The sequence below is a fragment of the Coptis chinensis genome, chromosome 7, assembly GCF_015680905.1.
Source record: "Coptis chinensis isolate HL-2020 chromosome 7, ASM1568090v1, whole genome shotgun sequence".
Classification (NCBI taxonomy): Eukaryota; Viridiplantae; Streptophyta; class Magnoliopsida; order Ranunculales; family Ranunculaceae; genus Coptis; species Coptis chinensis.
In genome coordinates this window covers 11434527-11447971 of record NC_141462.1, presented here as the reverse complement: position 1 = coordinate 11447971, position 13445 = coordinate 11434527, and the positions used below count along the sequence as shown (strand labels likewise).

The 13445-nt window shown below is 35.5% G+C and overlaps 1 protein-coding gene across 2 annotated transcripts; it reads right to left on the bottom strand.

Annotated features, from left to right (window-relative positions):
- Positions 1-1480: 1480 nt before the first annotated feature.
- Positions 1481-3993, bottom strand: LOC147485997 (uncharacterized). 2 transcript variants are annotated; one of them, XM_086572624.1, is made up of 6 exons: positions 3807-3993; positions 3676-3739; positions 3507-3613; positions 3332-3415; positions 2748-2873; positions 1481-1848 (listed from the first exon to the last, which is right to left on the bottom strand). In XM_086572624.1, the coding sequence occupies exons 3-6, from the start codon at positions 3583-3585 to the stop codon at positions 1661-1663; spliced, it is 477 nt and encodes a 158-aa protein (XP_086428750.1). In that variant the 5' UTR covers positions 3586-3613; positions 3676-3739; positions 3807-3993; the 3' UTR covers positions 1481-1660. The 2 variants fall into 2 exon arrangements, with proteins under 2 accessions (XP_086428750.1, XP_086428751.1); XM_086572625.1 differs by having other exon boundaries at positions 3507-3586; positions 3807-3970.
- Between the last annotated feature and the right edge of the window lie 9452 nt (positions 3994-13445).

Here is a 13445-nt window from a genome sequence, read left to right as displayed (position 1 = left end):
ATTTTCATATCTCATAGGTATGCATAGTTGCTAATATTTTTTACAATCTATTTAATAAAAAGCAATGGTGTGGAGCCCACAGAGACTCCATCCAATGGTTGCCATTGTCTTTTATAAGTTGTGACATGGCAGATCCAAGTGTTTGGAGAGTTTGTGTAATTTTGTTAAGTATAATCAATACTATGGGATCTATCTAAAAATCAACCAAAAGTCAACAATTCAATTTGGACTTATAAATTGTTGCCAAATAGCATAAAACCTGATTAAGCCTCCAATTGATTTGGGCTTATAGATAATGGGTAATTGGGATGGCCTTGCGGCTGTATTTATAAATTGAGTTGTTTCGCTGGTCTTGTGCCGAATATTTTACGCCTAAGATGTGTGTACGCCTTGCGACGAATGCGCGATGAGTTGTTGGGGTAATGTCGCAAGCGCGTCGAGGTCTCGCGGGCCGTAGGCACGGGCATACCCTAGTAATTTAATATAACAGGACCCGTTCGTAGGACGGGTTCGAAAGCTATTTCTATATAACAATGAATAGTGGAGTGGGTTGACAAATTCCTACTCATAAGGTGATGAAAGTGAGTATCTCTCTCACATTTGTATCTCATTTACACCCTAATCAATAAAATTTACTTATATTCTATATAACAAAGAATGGTGGAGTGGATTGACAAATTCCAACTCATAAGGTGATACGTGGTACTGCCACCCCATAATCATAACCACTAAAATGTTTTTTTGGAGTGAGTTTAAAAGTTTTTCTCACCTCGCAGATGATCTTTGGGGCGGAGTGCCTATGCCTATATGCATCGGGAGGGGCGGGGGGGGTATCCGTAGCGATATGGCATGGCACTGCAAATACGGGCAAAAAAAAAACAGAGATGGGCTCATTCAAAAAAACTATTGCCGACATCTACCAGTCACTTATGTAATAGTTCTAAGGGAAACTTTCAAGCACCTATCTTCGAATACCCATAATCATAGTCAAATGGTCAGGTATCAAGCATGCTATTGGCTCAAATAGCCAATTTACTAACCCAAATTGCATACTAACCCAAATAGCATCCTACTGGCGTGCTCACCTGTGCCACAATAAGTTATATCTAAAGGCCTTTATCTCAAGTACTCAACCTTGGGGTAAGGGCAAAACACAAAATTCTGCAAAATCTGACATAATATCAACAAGGACAACTGAGCAACCTGATAAGCTGGGCATATGCTTACCTATGATGGATTAGCTGGGCATTATCCTTACCTACAAAGAGAAAGTGCTCAAACCATGTGTGTTGTGAAACCTGATGCAAACTATATGAAGCTTCACACTAACGCCCCCCTATCTTTAACAAGGTGTGATTTTCCAGGAGTTATAAGAAATTCCGATGGTGAAGTAATGTTAGTTCTAGGGGTTCTCGTAGACTACGAGATCAATACTCTATCAAGAATTACAAGCCATACTGGTAAGACTCAGAATGCCTAATGCAGCAGAACAGGAAATGTTATAGCCTTACAATCGCTACCGACTCTTTAAAGAAAACACAGATATTGACAGCAGTAGAAAAATCACCCTGGAATTGTGTATTTATCCTCAAGAGCATTCCCTTTGCACAGTAAATGTTGCAGAAAATGCCCCAAATAACTGACACAAGATAACTCTCACTTAAAAACTAATGTCCTTCCACTCATTGTTAGAACTAATGTCATAAGAGGGCGGATCAATCCTCAGATCTTGGAACTTCTTCAGTAAGCGGGACTTGTAGCTCATGACTTCAGCATCTTTTGAAGAATCACTAATAGATCTAATAACTGAATTTGCTCCAGCCCGGTAGAGAGCCAAAGCTACCTCATCTGCAAATCAAACATGGCAATCTAAGTGAGGCGTGTTTATCATTCACAAACGGAAAGATATGAACAGTACAACGTTCCACAAAAAACCCCAAAGGCCTGCGACCCATCATGCTACAAAACCTTCTCAAGTTAAACAATAAGTATTATGCAATTGTCTGGAGATTAGTCAGGAAGCATCTAAATTCTACACATGGATGCCATGTTCGTACAGGGATGAAGCCTTCCACCTTTACTAAACAGAGCGGTGATCCAAAAAGGTGACACAATTCAAAATTTAGGGTTAGAGCTGGCCTCATTTCATGGAAGGAAAGGATGTGTTGTAGGTCATTTCGGACATATCAGCAACACACCTTTCCAACCGGTAAAGCTGTGCCGGTACTTAGAACTTATTATTTCAAGGAAGGTCGTCTTATTGGACCACCGGTTCAAAAGTTCAATATTTTCCAGAGCAACACTCACTTATGCTCAAGAGCACGAAGATACTTGACATTGTTGTGTTCGAACTAACTTTTCCCAAGTCCAATTAATATCCATTCTAATTTAGTAATTTCTAACATGTATCTTGAAAGTTATCTTAAAAGAGAGATTAATACTCTCTCTTTCCACGTTGTTATCCATCCTATTCAAACTGTAAGTAGACGAAGGAATGAGATTATTCTCATTTTTCTACTTGTTTCTTACTTATTCTTCCTCTTCGGATGTAAAACAATCTAGTCCGGACTTGTCTGCATCAGTACATGTATCAGACAAGAGTGTCCATGCGTCCAGTTAAATTTATTTAATTCTATTTTTTGAAAAACAATTTATACCAATGTTATACGGGTTAAACTATATCTTAAAGACGAAGTGTAATCAGCCAAGAAGGGAGGATTTAATTCATATGAACAAAAAATTATTACCTGATTGTGAAAGGGCGAAAAGAGACTTTAGAGCTTCTTTACGTGTGCGGTCAACTTCGGCAACTTCCAACATATTTAAAAGCCTTTGAGCGCCGCCCAACTCTAGTATCTTCTTTCTCCTTTCATCTAGTAATCCAACAATAAAAGGGACAAAAATTGTCAACTATACTTTTATTCTGACTTCTAACCAAGAATCTTCTGTTTCAACTGAATCTCGATGTTGCATCAAAACCACAGGGCAAAAATAGTTCAGAAAGGTAAACTTTCCGGAGATACCTCCTTTTCTTGCTTAAACAGTTTACTCTATCAAATATGAAAAAGAATTATATGGAAATTCAAGGAATTCAGAACATATGAGGAACACAAAGTAAGTTGTTTTTAGCAATTAAAACAAATTCGTGATCACTGTATCACCAATTTAGGCATAAGCTTCATTTATAAGTGTCTAGCCAAGATGCTATACCACAGCACCTAACAACCTCGAGGCTAGCTTTTTCAAGAGTTATTTACGACAAACATCATATGAAATGAAGAGCATTGCTAACCAGATTCAGATAATAAAATACAACAGTAACTGAGAGTACCATCAATAGCAATACAGGATAATTCATATGCTCCCCTTTGTTTGGATAACGGATTCTTGACTTTCAAGAGTTGCAAAGATCGTTCTGAAAATTGACATGAAGAAAACTACTTACACTGGGAAAATTTTATTTGCAAAAGAAGGAATCATATATGAATTAGACCACAGTGTATTACCCATATCAGGAGTGCAAACCATGACAGTCTGGTAAGAAACAACCGTACAAAGCCCAACACCAAAAACGTCTCGATCCATCCTATTTTTCGTTTAATAGAGAGGTTATCTGAAGATACATTAAATCATCAGCAACCATTTTCAAATATAGCTGAAGAAAAGATAACATACCTCCTCCTTTTAAAAATGGTACTTTTTGGGTCTGCACACTTTTGGGTAATTTCCTAAACAAATACTGTAAAAACAAATTCGTCAATTTATATAAACAAAACAATTCAGAATATATACAAATAAAAACTTACAGTACTGATTTGTCTTATTAACGAGGTCTTCATGCTGACTGATAAACTTTCCCGGCGCCTTGCTTCTCCTTCTTCTTGTTAACGAGTAGTGCCCCTACACGGGCCTACTTTTTGACACCAATAGGTTAATATAGTAGGTCGGTCACACAATTATTACTACTGCTGGTTAACTAACGAGGGCAGCCCCGGCGATAAGAATTGTGCCGGGCTTTTATGGACATTGGGCTTGTATTACTTTGTGGGCTTACACGTTCATATATCAGCCTCAATTACTTCAGTTTAGATGCTACCGTTTAACAGCCACCTTGTCACCTGAGTCCTCTTGTCACCTGCTCTAGAAAGTAGGGGAAGAATCTTTACTACCTTAAAAATCTCGCTCCCAGCTATAGTCCACCAATACCAATAGTGATTTATAATAACAAGAAATCGGTCCCAAGGCCCATTTGCAAGTGAAAATCACTCATAGAATTAGTGTTTTTTTTTAATCACTCTCAAGGACAATTTTCGGGTGTAAATAATCCGGAAAACCAATTTTCAAGTGAAAATAACTCGTAAGGACAAATAGCCCGGATTTGAAATAAATATTTTCTGATTTTATCCTTTCAGTCATTTTGCTATGAACAATGAGTGTTCATAGTTTATATTGATGTATGAACATTGATTGTTAGTTCATACCCAAATAGATTAATGTACCTTATACAATATGTTGAGATATGAATAATGATTGTTCATAACTCATGTTGAGGTATAAACAATGATTGTTCATACTCCAATATGTGTTCTTATTGATCATACATTATGTTGAGGTATGAACATTGATTGTTCATAGCTCATGTTGAAGTATGAATAATCATTGTTCATACCCCAAATAAGTATGAACAATCATTAATCAATGATTGTTCATACTTAGTCCAATAGGTGTTTTTACTGATCATACATTACATTGAGGTGTGAACAGTGATTGTTCATACCCCAAATAGGTATGAACAATGATTGTTCATATCATATGAACATTGATTATTCATAGCTCATGATGAGGTATGAACAATAATTGTTCATACTATATCCATTGGGTCGTTTTGGTTGGGCCGAGCCGTTTATTATTTCGTATTAGGGGTATACTTAACATTTCATCTACCCAAGGCCATTTTTAATTTCGCATTAAAGGTATACTTGAACTTTCATCTAATCGTTTATTGTGAGTGATTTTAAAAAAAAAAGATGTCCTTACGAGTTACTTTCTTCCCCGATCTGTCCTGGAGAGTTCCTTCCTGTTATAATAAAAAATGTGACTCTTGATCACTTTTTTCGTGACTATTTTGCCCTATAGTTTTGTTCTAATTACAAATTTACCCCAACACAAGTGGCGTAGCAGTTGCACCATTACTAGTATTTGTAATTGTTGAATTTTAGTAACCAATTACGGTTTCTTTTTTCTTCCCGTGATGTAGAAAATTGAAATAGAAGTAAGATAACTTTCTTTAAAGGTGATCTTGGACACACCCATAAAAACACTCTCAAACCCCATAACTAACATAAGTTTTTGTCATACCCCAATAACTGCCTAAATCCAATGATATCTCCCAAATTAATTTGGGGTATTTTCAAATAAGGGCAAAAAGATTAAAAACAAATAAAAAGAAAATAATGACACGTCTATTTGGTACCACCTTTTTTTTAGCGAAAGTTTCTTTTCGCATTCTTCTTTATCCCCTATATCTTCTACACAAAAAAAAAAAAAAATAAATAATAAAAAAAAAAAAAAATAATCACTTACGAGCCTTGCAAACGCAGATTTATTAAATTTGAACTTGCTTTTAAATTACGAAGTCATCTTTTTTACTGTTTCTAACCTTTGTCTTGCAGCAACTCGGAGCAACTCTGTAATAAATTCGGAATTGGGTCTGTTGAGCCTTAATTGGTTATCTGTTTAATTGGCTTTCAGCACCATAGTTGTTTGATGAAATGCAACATAACAAGGACAATATCAAGGAGGTATCCTATTTATTTAATCACTAATACAACAATTGAGATAATTTGCTTTATTAGTAATAAAAAATTCATTAATGTATTTAATTGCATCCAGTAGAAACTGACTTTTGACCAGTCCAAGCTTATCGTCACAGTAGTTCTTACAAAGTTGGTATTCTATTAAATTCTTCATTGACATGCTTTTTGTAACTTTCTGTCTTAGACAAGTCCATTAACATTTTGTAGTCTATGTCTATCTTTTCTATAGGGATTTGCATTTGCATAAGCTGGTCTTTGAGGAAGATGGCTTACCTGATGGAACTAAACTAGCGTACTATGTCCGTGGGAAGGTTGTGATATTAAATTCGACCTAGTGTCTTCCCTTTAATTTATCATATCTTTCATATTAGATTGTTAAATGTTATGCTTTAATGGTCATAAATTGCTTGAAGGTTATAAAAAGGGGTTTGGAATATATTGCTTTTGCTGTAATAGCGAGGTACCCTTAATATCTTCAGAAAATTTTAACATCATGAATTACTGTATTGGGAATACTAATCTACTTCGTGTAATGAGCAGATCAACCCTTCCCAGTTTGAAGCTCATGCTGGTTGGGCTACACGTCGTAACAAGTCTTCGACGTACTGTACCACACATGTCATATGTGCATATTCATTTCTAAACACAACCTAATTGCCATTATAGACATCTTCAGTAGGTGAACTGAATAAATCACAAACCATTTCGTAGAACTTCTGAAACTCATTGTTTTCTTCAAAAGATTTTTACAATTAGTAATCACATTAGTCTGAATGTGCCAACGACAAAGGAGGTGTTTAGCCATGTGAAATACACACGCCACGTACAACATTCATTAATGCCAAGTCTCTGTCAGTCATAATGACTTTCACACTAGATGCCTTGCCTTCTAAAACACTGTATAACATTTCCAAAGCCCAAACAAAGTTATCTTCCTTCTCTGAATCTAAATATGCAAAAAGCAATAGCAAACGTCTTCATCATAAACGTAAACCCAACAATTTCTAGCAATGGCAGATTATGAAGATTAGTCCTGTAGGTACAATTAATAATCAACACTTTCGGAAAACACTTGGCCAACTTAATTTATCTCGAATAAGCAAAAAAAATATCCTCGCATTCTCCTGTAATCAGGTTCTCTCTATGAGACTCATAGTAATCGCGATCGTCTAACATCTTCAATAATTGTTGCATCTGTGATCTCCTTTGCAATTTTGTAAGGCGATGTTTCACTCAAAAATTGTATATGGTACTTAAGGTTGACAAGTTCTTTAGGCTTCCCTTTATAAAGCATTCAAAATTTCTCTTAGTTTAACTCCAGCCTCAGACATCTCGATCACAAACATTTCTTCATCTGGTGTTAGCCTTCCCACAAAAGAATGGCATGTTAGATTTTCAGCAAGACGGTGATTATGAGTTCCGCAAACTATTACCACTTCCTATCTGCCTTGATTACACTGATAACCCTTCAACTTAAATGAACACTTGCACTTTTTTGTTCCTGTCTGTCGAGGGAGTTTCATGGATAGCTTGTATCGATCTATCTTAGCTTCTTTGGTTTTTGAGGTCTAAAAACACCGCCTCTCTCACAAGTTAAAAGCACCATAGGTCTTCGACCACTTTCAACGCTATCCGACTTTGCAATGATAATCACGAAACCAATTTCTCTCCTTACCTCTCTACACCAATCAACAAAATCTTTTCAGTTTTCAAATACTTGCAATCATTTTGTTATAGATTGTATTACATCACTATTTGGCAAAACAATATACTAAATTTATAAAAGTGTCTTCAAGTTCTTACTGTTGTAGTTGTAAATGCGTCGGTCGTATCCGGACAAACAAAATTAGAGTTTTCTGTCGGGCTTTCTTGCTCTTCATTTTCTGACTCATAATTCAGTTGAAGCAAAGACAATGCATTTGGAGATGCACTACTAATAGGATGAGGTTGTTCATAGTAAAATTTTATCAAAAAAAAAATATGGTTTAGGTTTCTTATACTCAATATACACCCAAAAGAAATAGCACTTTACTTAATATTGCAAACAAACTCACATTTTTGTTTGATGTTTGTACATGTTCATTGTAGTAATCCAAAGTATAATAGTCTTCTGAGTTCTCCCATTCTTCAAAATTTGATTTTGAATTTTTTTCTTCATCCTCATTCGTTGGTATTCATCATCATTACTTTGGTATGGTTGATTCAAATCAAAAGTGGGTGTTTGCATGTTTATTGGTGAGAAAAAAGAATAGATTATTGGAGAAGAAGAAGAAGAAGAAAACCGCAGTCTTTTTCTTCTACAAGTGAATCACGTAGAGGGTTTAGTATGGATCCTACAAGTTATATTTAATAAATAACTTGTTTTAGTCAATAAATAATCAATAAATATTTTGGGTACGTCTAATGAAAAGAAGGGTAATTTAGGAAACTAAATATGTCTAAAATCATTTTATTTATTTATTTTAAAGTTGGGGTACGGAAGTGTTTTTCTAGGTGTACGTGTCCAAAATCACCCATAAATTACCCAATTATATATTATTGCTAATTAAATGTCATTTATGGTGTGTCGTACAATTCAAAATTTAAAATGGCGTAGAATTGGTTTTTTAATTCAGCACCACATGAAAATACCCATTACTCCTATTCAAAAGTGTTAAGCAACATTTTAATTTAAGGACAATATCGTCACTAAAATTTACAAAGGCGTAAAAAGACCAAGTAGTATTCATTAATAAATATCTAGGTATTTGATTTAATTATTCATCCAAGGGTATTATGTGTAAGAAAAATACCCGGATGAATTTAAGAGTCCATGTTAGTTATAGGAGATACTACTAGTAGAGATTTTATATGTATGATGTTTACAAAAATATCCCTAACTAATTTAATTTACTTAAACATTAAGGAACCGACCACTTGTGGGCCAAAACCCTAATAGTCTTGAGCTTTTGGGCTTTTCTTCTTAATTCACCATTTTCGTTGGACTTTGACTTTGAATGAGCTCTTCTTGGATCAAGTTAAATGGGCTTTATCTCAAAGTAACATAGTTTCACGCTAAAATGCCGATTTTACTAAAATTTTGTCAGTTAAGGGCCATAACCTACAAAAGCATGAAAACTATAATTACTTCACTTTATTAAACACATAATTATTTACCTAAACAAAATACTATTAAGGGGTTTATTATACATTTTAGGTGTTTATCACACCTCCCCCAAACAACACTTTGGACAAACAAATATGAGAAATTAAAAATAGATAAGTGGTCAAATATGTATAATCCTAACTACTTTTTGTTTCGCGGAGTGTGATTGCATTGACCATATGCAACAAGGCCTTAAAAACACTACGAATTCCTCGTAGACGAGTTATAGCCTTGTGAGAGTTTTCCAAAGAAAATACTCATAAACTTTATCTATAGTACAACGACTCAGTAACAAAGGTCTTCTTCCCTTAATTAATCTTAGACATCTTATACATCTCACTAGCAGTGAATAAGGACAAATTCTTTTGAAAGTTAAACTAATATATGCACAATAATAAAATCATCTAAGGATAAACATGCATGCAATGAACTATGAAATGTACAACCAGGGTCGTTTATAGCACTTTTGGATAGCGTCCTTAAGTTGGGTTCTTACAGGTATGTGTCAAGACACAATTTTTTCTCATTATTTTTCCACTCAAGTTTCACTTACTCTAGTGTGCAGTGGGCACACACTTCCTCACAATCTCAATGACCTCCAAGGGAGTCAAGGCCGATCGATCACATCTACAACTTACTATCAGACGATCCTATTCCTAATTGAGCTAGAGGTCTTTTATTAGGTGTTGCGGAGATTAGGTAGTGGTTAAAAAGAAAATGGAATGGATAACAAAGAATGATAACTTTGAGGCAATAGGGTCTTCAAGTACTTGTAACTAGAGAAACAATTTTTTTCTTTTGCTTCTGAACTGTGTTCCATACTTAGCCCTTTTTGGCTTTTTTATTCATTTTGATTCGACATTTAGGAATTCTAACTTTGATTTTTCTTTTTGATAAGCACCCAAAACTGTAATATTAAACCCCGAGAGACATAGCATTTTGATCGATTATGTATTTAATAATCATGTAATAATTATATTTTCGTACTTTTGCAGGTTTTCGCAGTTAACATGAATATAGTGATAAAATATGCATCGAAGTACGGGAATACTGGAATATTTGAAGTTCCCTACCCAACCCCAGTGAAGTCCAACAAAGCCTGACTAGAGCCAAAGTTTCCAAAAAGAACAAAACCAGTGCAAAACGGGTCCACATATAAAGAAGCAGCAAACTTCCGAAGCTCACATCTGATAAATTTGGATGCCAACGTTGGCTAGTTAACTGCCAGAGTGACCAGGGCGACAAACTCTACACAAGGACAGAAAGTTGTAAAAACACCAAAATTGGCACATGGACCCACTCTACGGGCCCAAAGGCATGACGAGTCAACATAGGCAAGTGGCAAGTGATGGTCACAATTTTGTGCCACCTTGCAATGGGAAAGACACGTACCAATTCAATGTTTGAATTGAATTGGGCTATTAAAAGACAAAACCAAAACATAAAAGGACAAAACAAATTATAATAAGACAAAACTTTATAAATACGAAGTTTTGATCTTAACAAATTGAATGAAACAAAACCTGTTAAATGTTGGGACTTCACCTGAAGGGTCTCCGACCTATATATATGAAGGGTCTTCATTATTGGCCTTGACATTTTATGCTTTGCTTTATACATTAGCTAGTTAATCGTCTGTAGTTTTCATTTCAGCATTTACATTCCGTCCTTTTCATTCCAACAGCTTAAATACTGTAAGTCATTTCTTCTTAATAAAAGTAATTTCTTTTCAAATTTAATTCCTGTCCTGCATTTATTTATTTAATGTATACAGCAAGTTTAATTATTCTTTTAATGACCATGAGCTAATCCCCGGGGAGGGTTTATTTACTTCAGCGTGAGAATTCAGATTGACACTTTAATGTTCTAGAATCACTACTTAGGAATTAGGTTTAGATTAGACATCCAGTCCCAAAATGACTGAGACTGTACAAATTTAGAGGCCGACGGAGCGACCTCGAGAGACCCAAAATGTCTCGTGGCGTGACTCTCAGTGTCGACGACTCTCAATTTGTCCGGTGATGATAGAATCGAAGCAGGAGCTGAAATGATATTCCAGAGATGAAATATTAGTTCAACTCCTTATGCTAGTGTGATGCGACTCAGAGATGTGCGCGTTTCGCTAGGGATCAATACTCGACGTCGTCTTGGGTTTGTCTATGAACTCGAGACGATTTAGAGCTGTAGTGATGTGGTAATATAAACTGTTAAAAAATGATTCTTGCATGAATATGATTAACTCTCTCCCTGTTTCTCTATCTTTGTTTATTTACATCAAAATCACCGTTAGTAATTTACATTATTGTTAATTTAATTAAACCAACTAAAAAACCTAAAATCCTACTCACTAAAAGTTGTAATTCCAGTTGTGAACCTTGCCGAGCCCTAAGATTTGGACGATCCCTTACTCGACCTATCCTACCAAACCCATGTGAGTAAGGTAACTTGACTAAATAGATGACTATACGAACTTTGGACTTTGGACTTTGGTCTTCGGACTTTGGACTGTGGACCTCGGACTTAAGTTTAAAACCAAAAACATGATTTAATGTTTTATCAAATGGTGCCCCTGCCGGGGAAGGACTCTGGACATTTAACGTAATAACTGGAATACATCAAACATAAACCCCCTCCCCTACCCCCTCATCTTTTTGATTTCCATGTCTTTTGCATTACTAACGTATTACGTACCTGTTTGCCCTAACTTTTTCTACTAACAGATACTTGTGAGCCAGATCTTGTTTATTTTTATTAGCACAGTCTAAGTATTCCGTAGGAACTTAAAGTACTGAACTGACAAAAGAGTCTCGGACGAGACTAAATTAGTAGCGCGCGAGACTAACCTGGAGTATCAACACTCCGGTTTTCAGGTACATGCCACTTTCCTTTTCAGTACTCTTTTGGACTCTCTAGTCTTGTTTATCCAGTAAGTTCATGAGCTCGGGAGTTAGTTCGATCGTTGTATGAGGAATCGCGGGATGCCAGATTTCAAATTCTTAAACTCCTCAAACTTTGTCAAGGATATTATTTGGTTATTTGCTATAACCTGTTTTACCTTGCATGTTTGTGTGTTGGCATGCGAACTCTTTGCATGTAAATGTGGTTCGTCATTACATTTTCACGTTAACACGATTAATATGATTCGAATATATTTAGATGTATGCGTAGTTTCAAACCACCTGCTTAGAATATTTTTGTATGTGTATGTTACATCAATTCACGTACGCGGTATTCATTTGCATAAGTTCGTTCTCGACATTCCCTTAGCTCACATATAGTTGCACTTATCGATAGCTATAGATTATTATTGCATGCGTATGACATATTTATATTCACATATAAGTAATATAGATTTGCATGTGTAGACTTCCTATGTAACACTAGCGTACGTTAATTGTATGTTTAGTTTTCTGTTTTGGCATCTATCGTTTTTAATTGCATGTTTCGTAATCACATCTCCATAATACATTAATTACGTAAACTAAAAAAATAAAAAATAAAATATAATAAAAAATAAAAAATAAAAATAAAAATAAAAATAAATCCTAGTAATTAAATTTTCATCTTAATTATCTTAATAACACCCCACATAATACACCATCATAAATCATCATCCTATTCCATCAGTGCCTAGGAAACTTGAAAAATTGAGGTTGTCTAATTAAGGAACGTGCTAGTACGAACAACCTCCCTCAATTTTATCAGGTGACCTGGCTGCTGGAATATTCACACGTTGTCCTAGCTTACCTGCTCAAGTTAGCAACAGCTCAGGAAGAAGTGCTTCACCTCCCTCCTTCCTTAATTCTAAAATCTCCAGTCATAATTATTTTCTTATGAGCCTAAAATTAAAACTTATATTTGTATGAGACTACGGTCTGGTAAACATAAGGAATTAAAACTTACATATCGTCGTTGAAAATACAATAAATAACTGCTTATGCTATCTCCTAGACATAGTTCCTCCTCCTTAAACCAACCTCGTCAAACATCTCTGTTGCCATTATCTCCCATAATTATGGCCCAGGAAAATCCCACAGTCAAGAAACCCCTTTCGGATTTCTATATTGCCTTACAAGAAGGACATGCTTCCTGCATTAAACTCGATGCGATTGTAGGTGATTTTCGCATTCCGCCAAACATTTTCGGTTTGTTACCTGTTTACCATGGTCTAGACCATGAAAAACCGTACAATCACCTTCGTTGGATGCAGCAAGTAGTCACCACTTTCCGCCATCCGGACCGTTACTAACGAACAAGTTTTGCTTAGGTTGTTTCCCTTCATTTTAGCTGATAAAGCTTCAGCTTGGCTTGCAAGCAAAGCGCCGCAATCCCTTGACACATAGGTCAAGCTCGTACAAGCATTCATGATAAAATTCTATAGTTAGAAGAAAACTACAAAAATGCTTTAGAAGATTCAATTCTTTCGTCAACACCCCCAAGAATCCTTTTCGGAAGCATGGAGTAGATTTACTGATCTGCTTCTC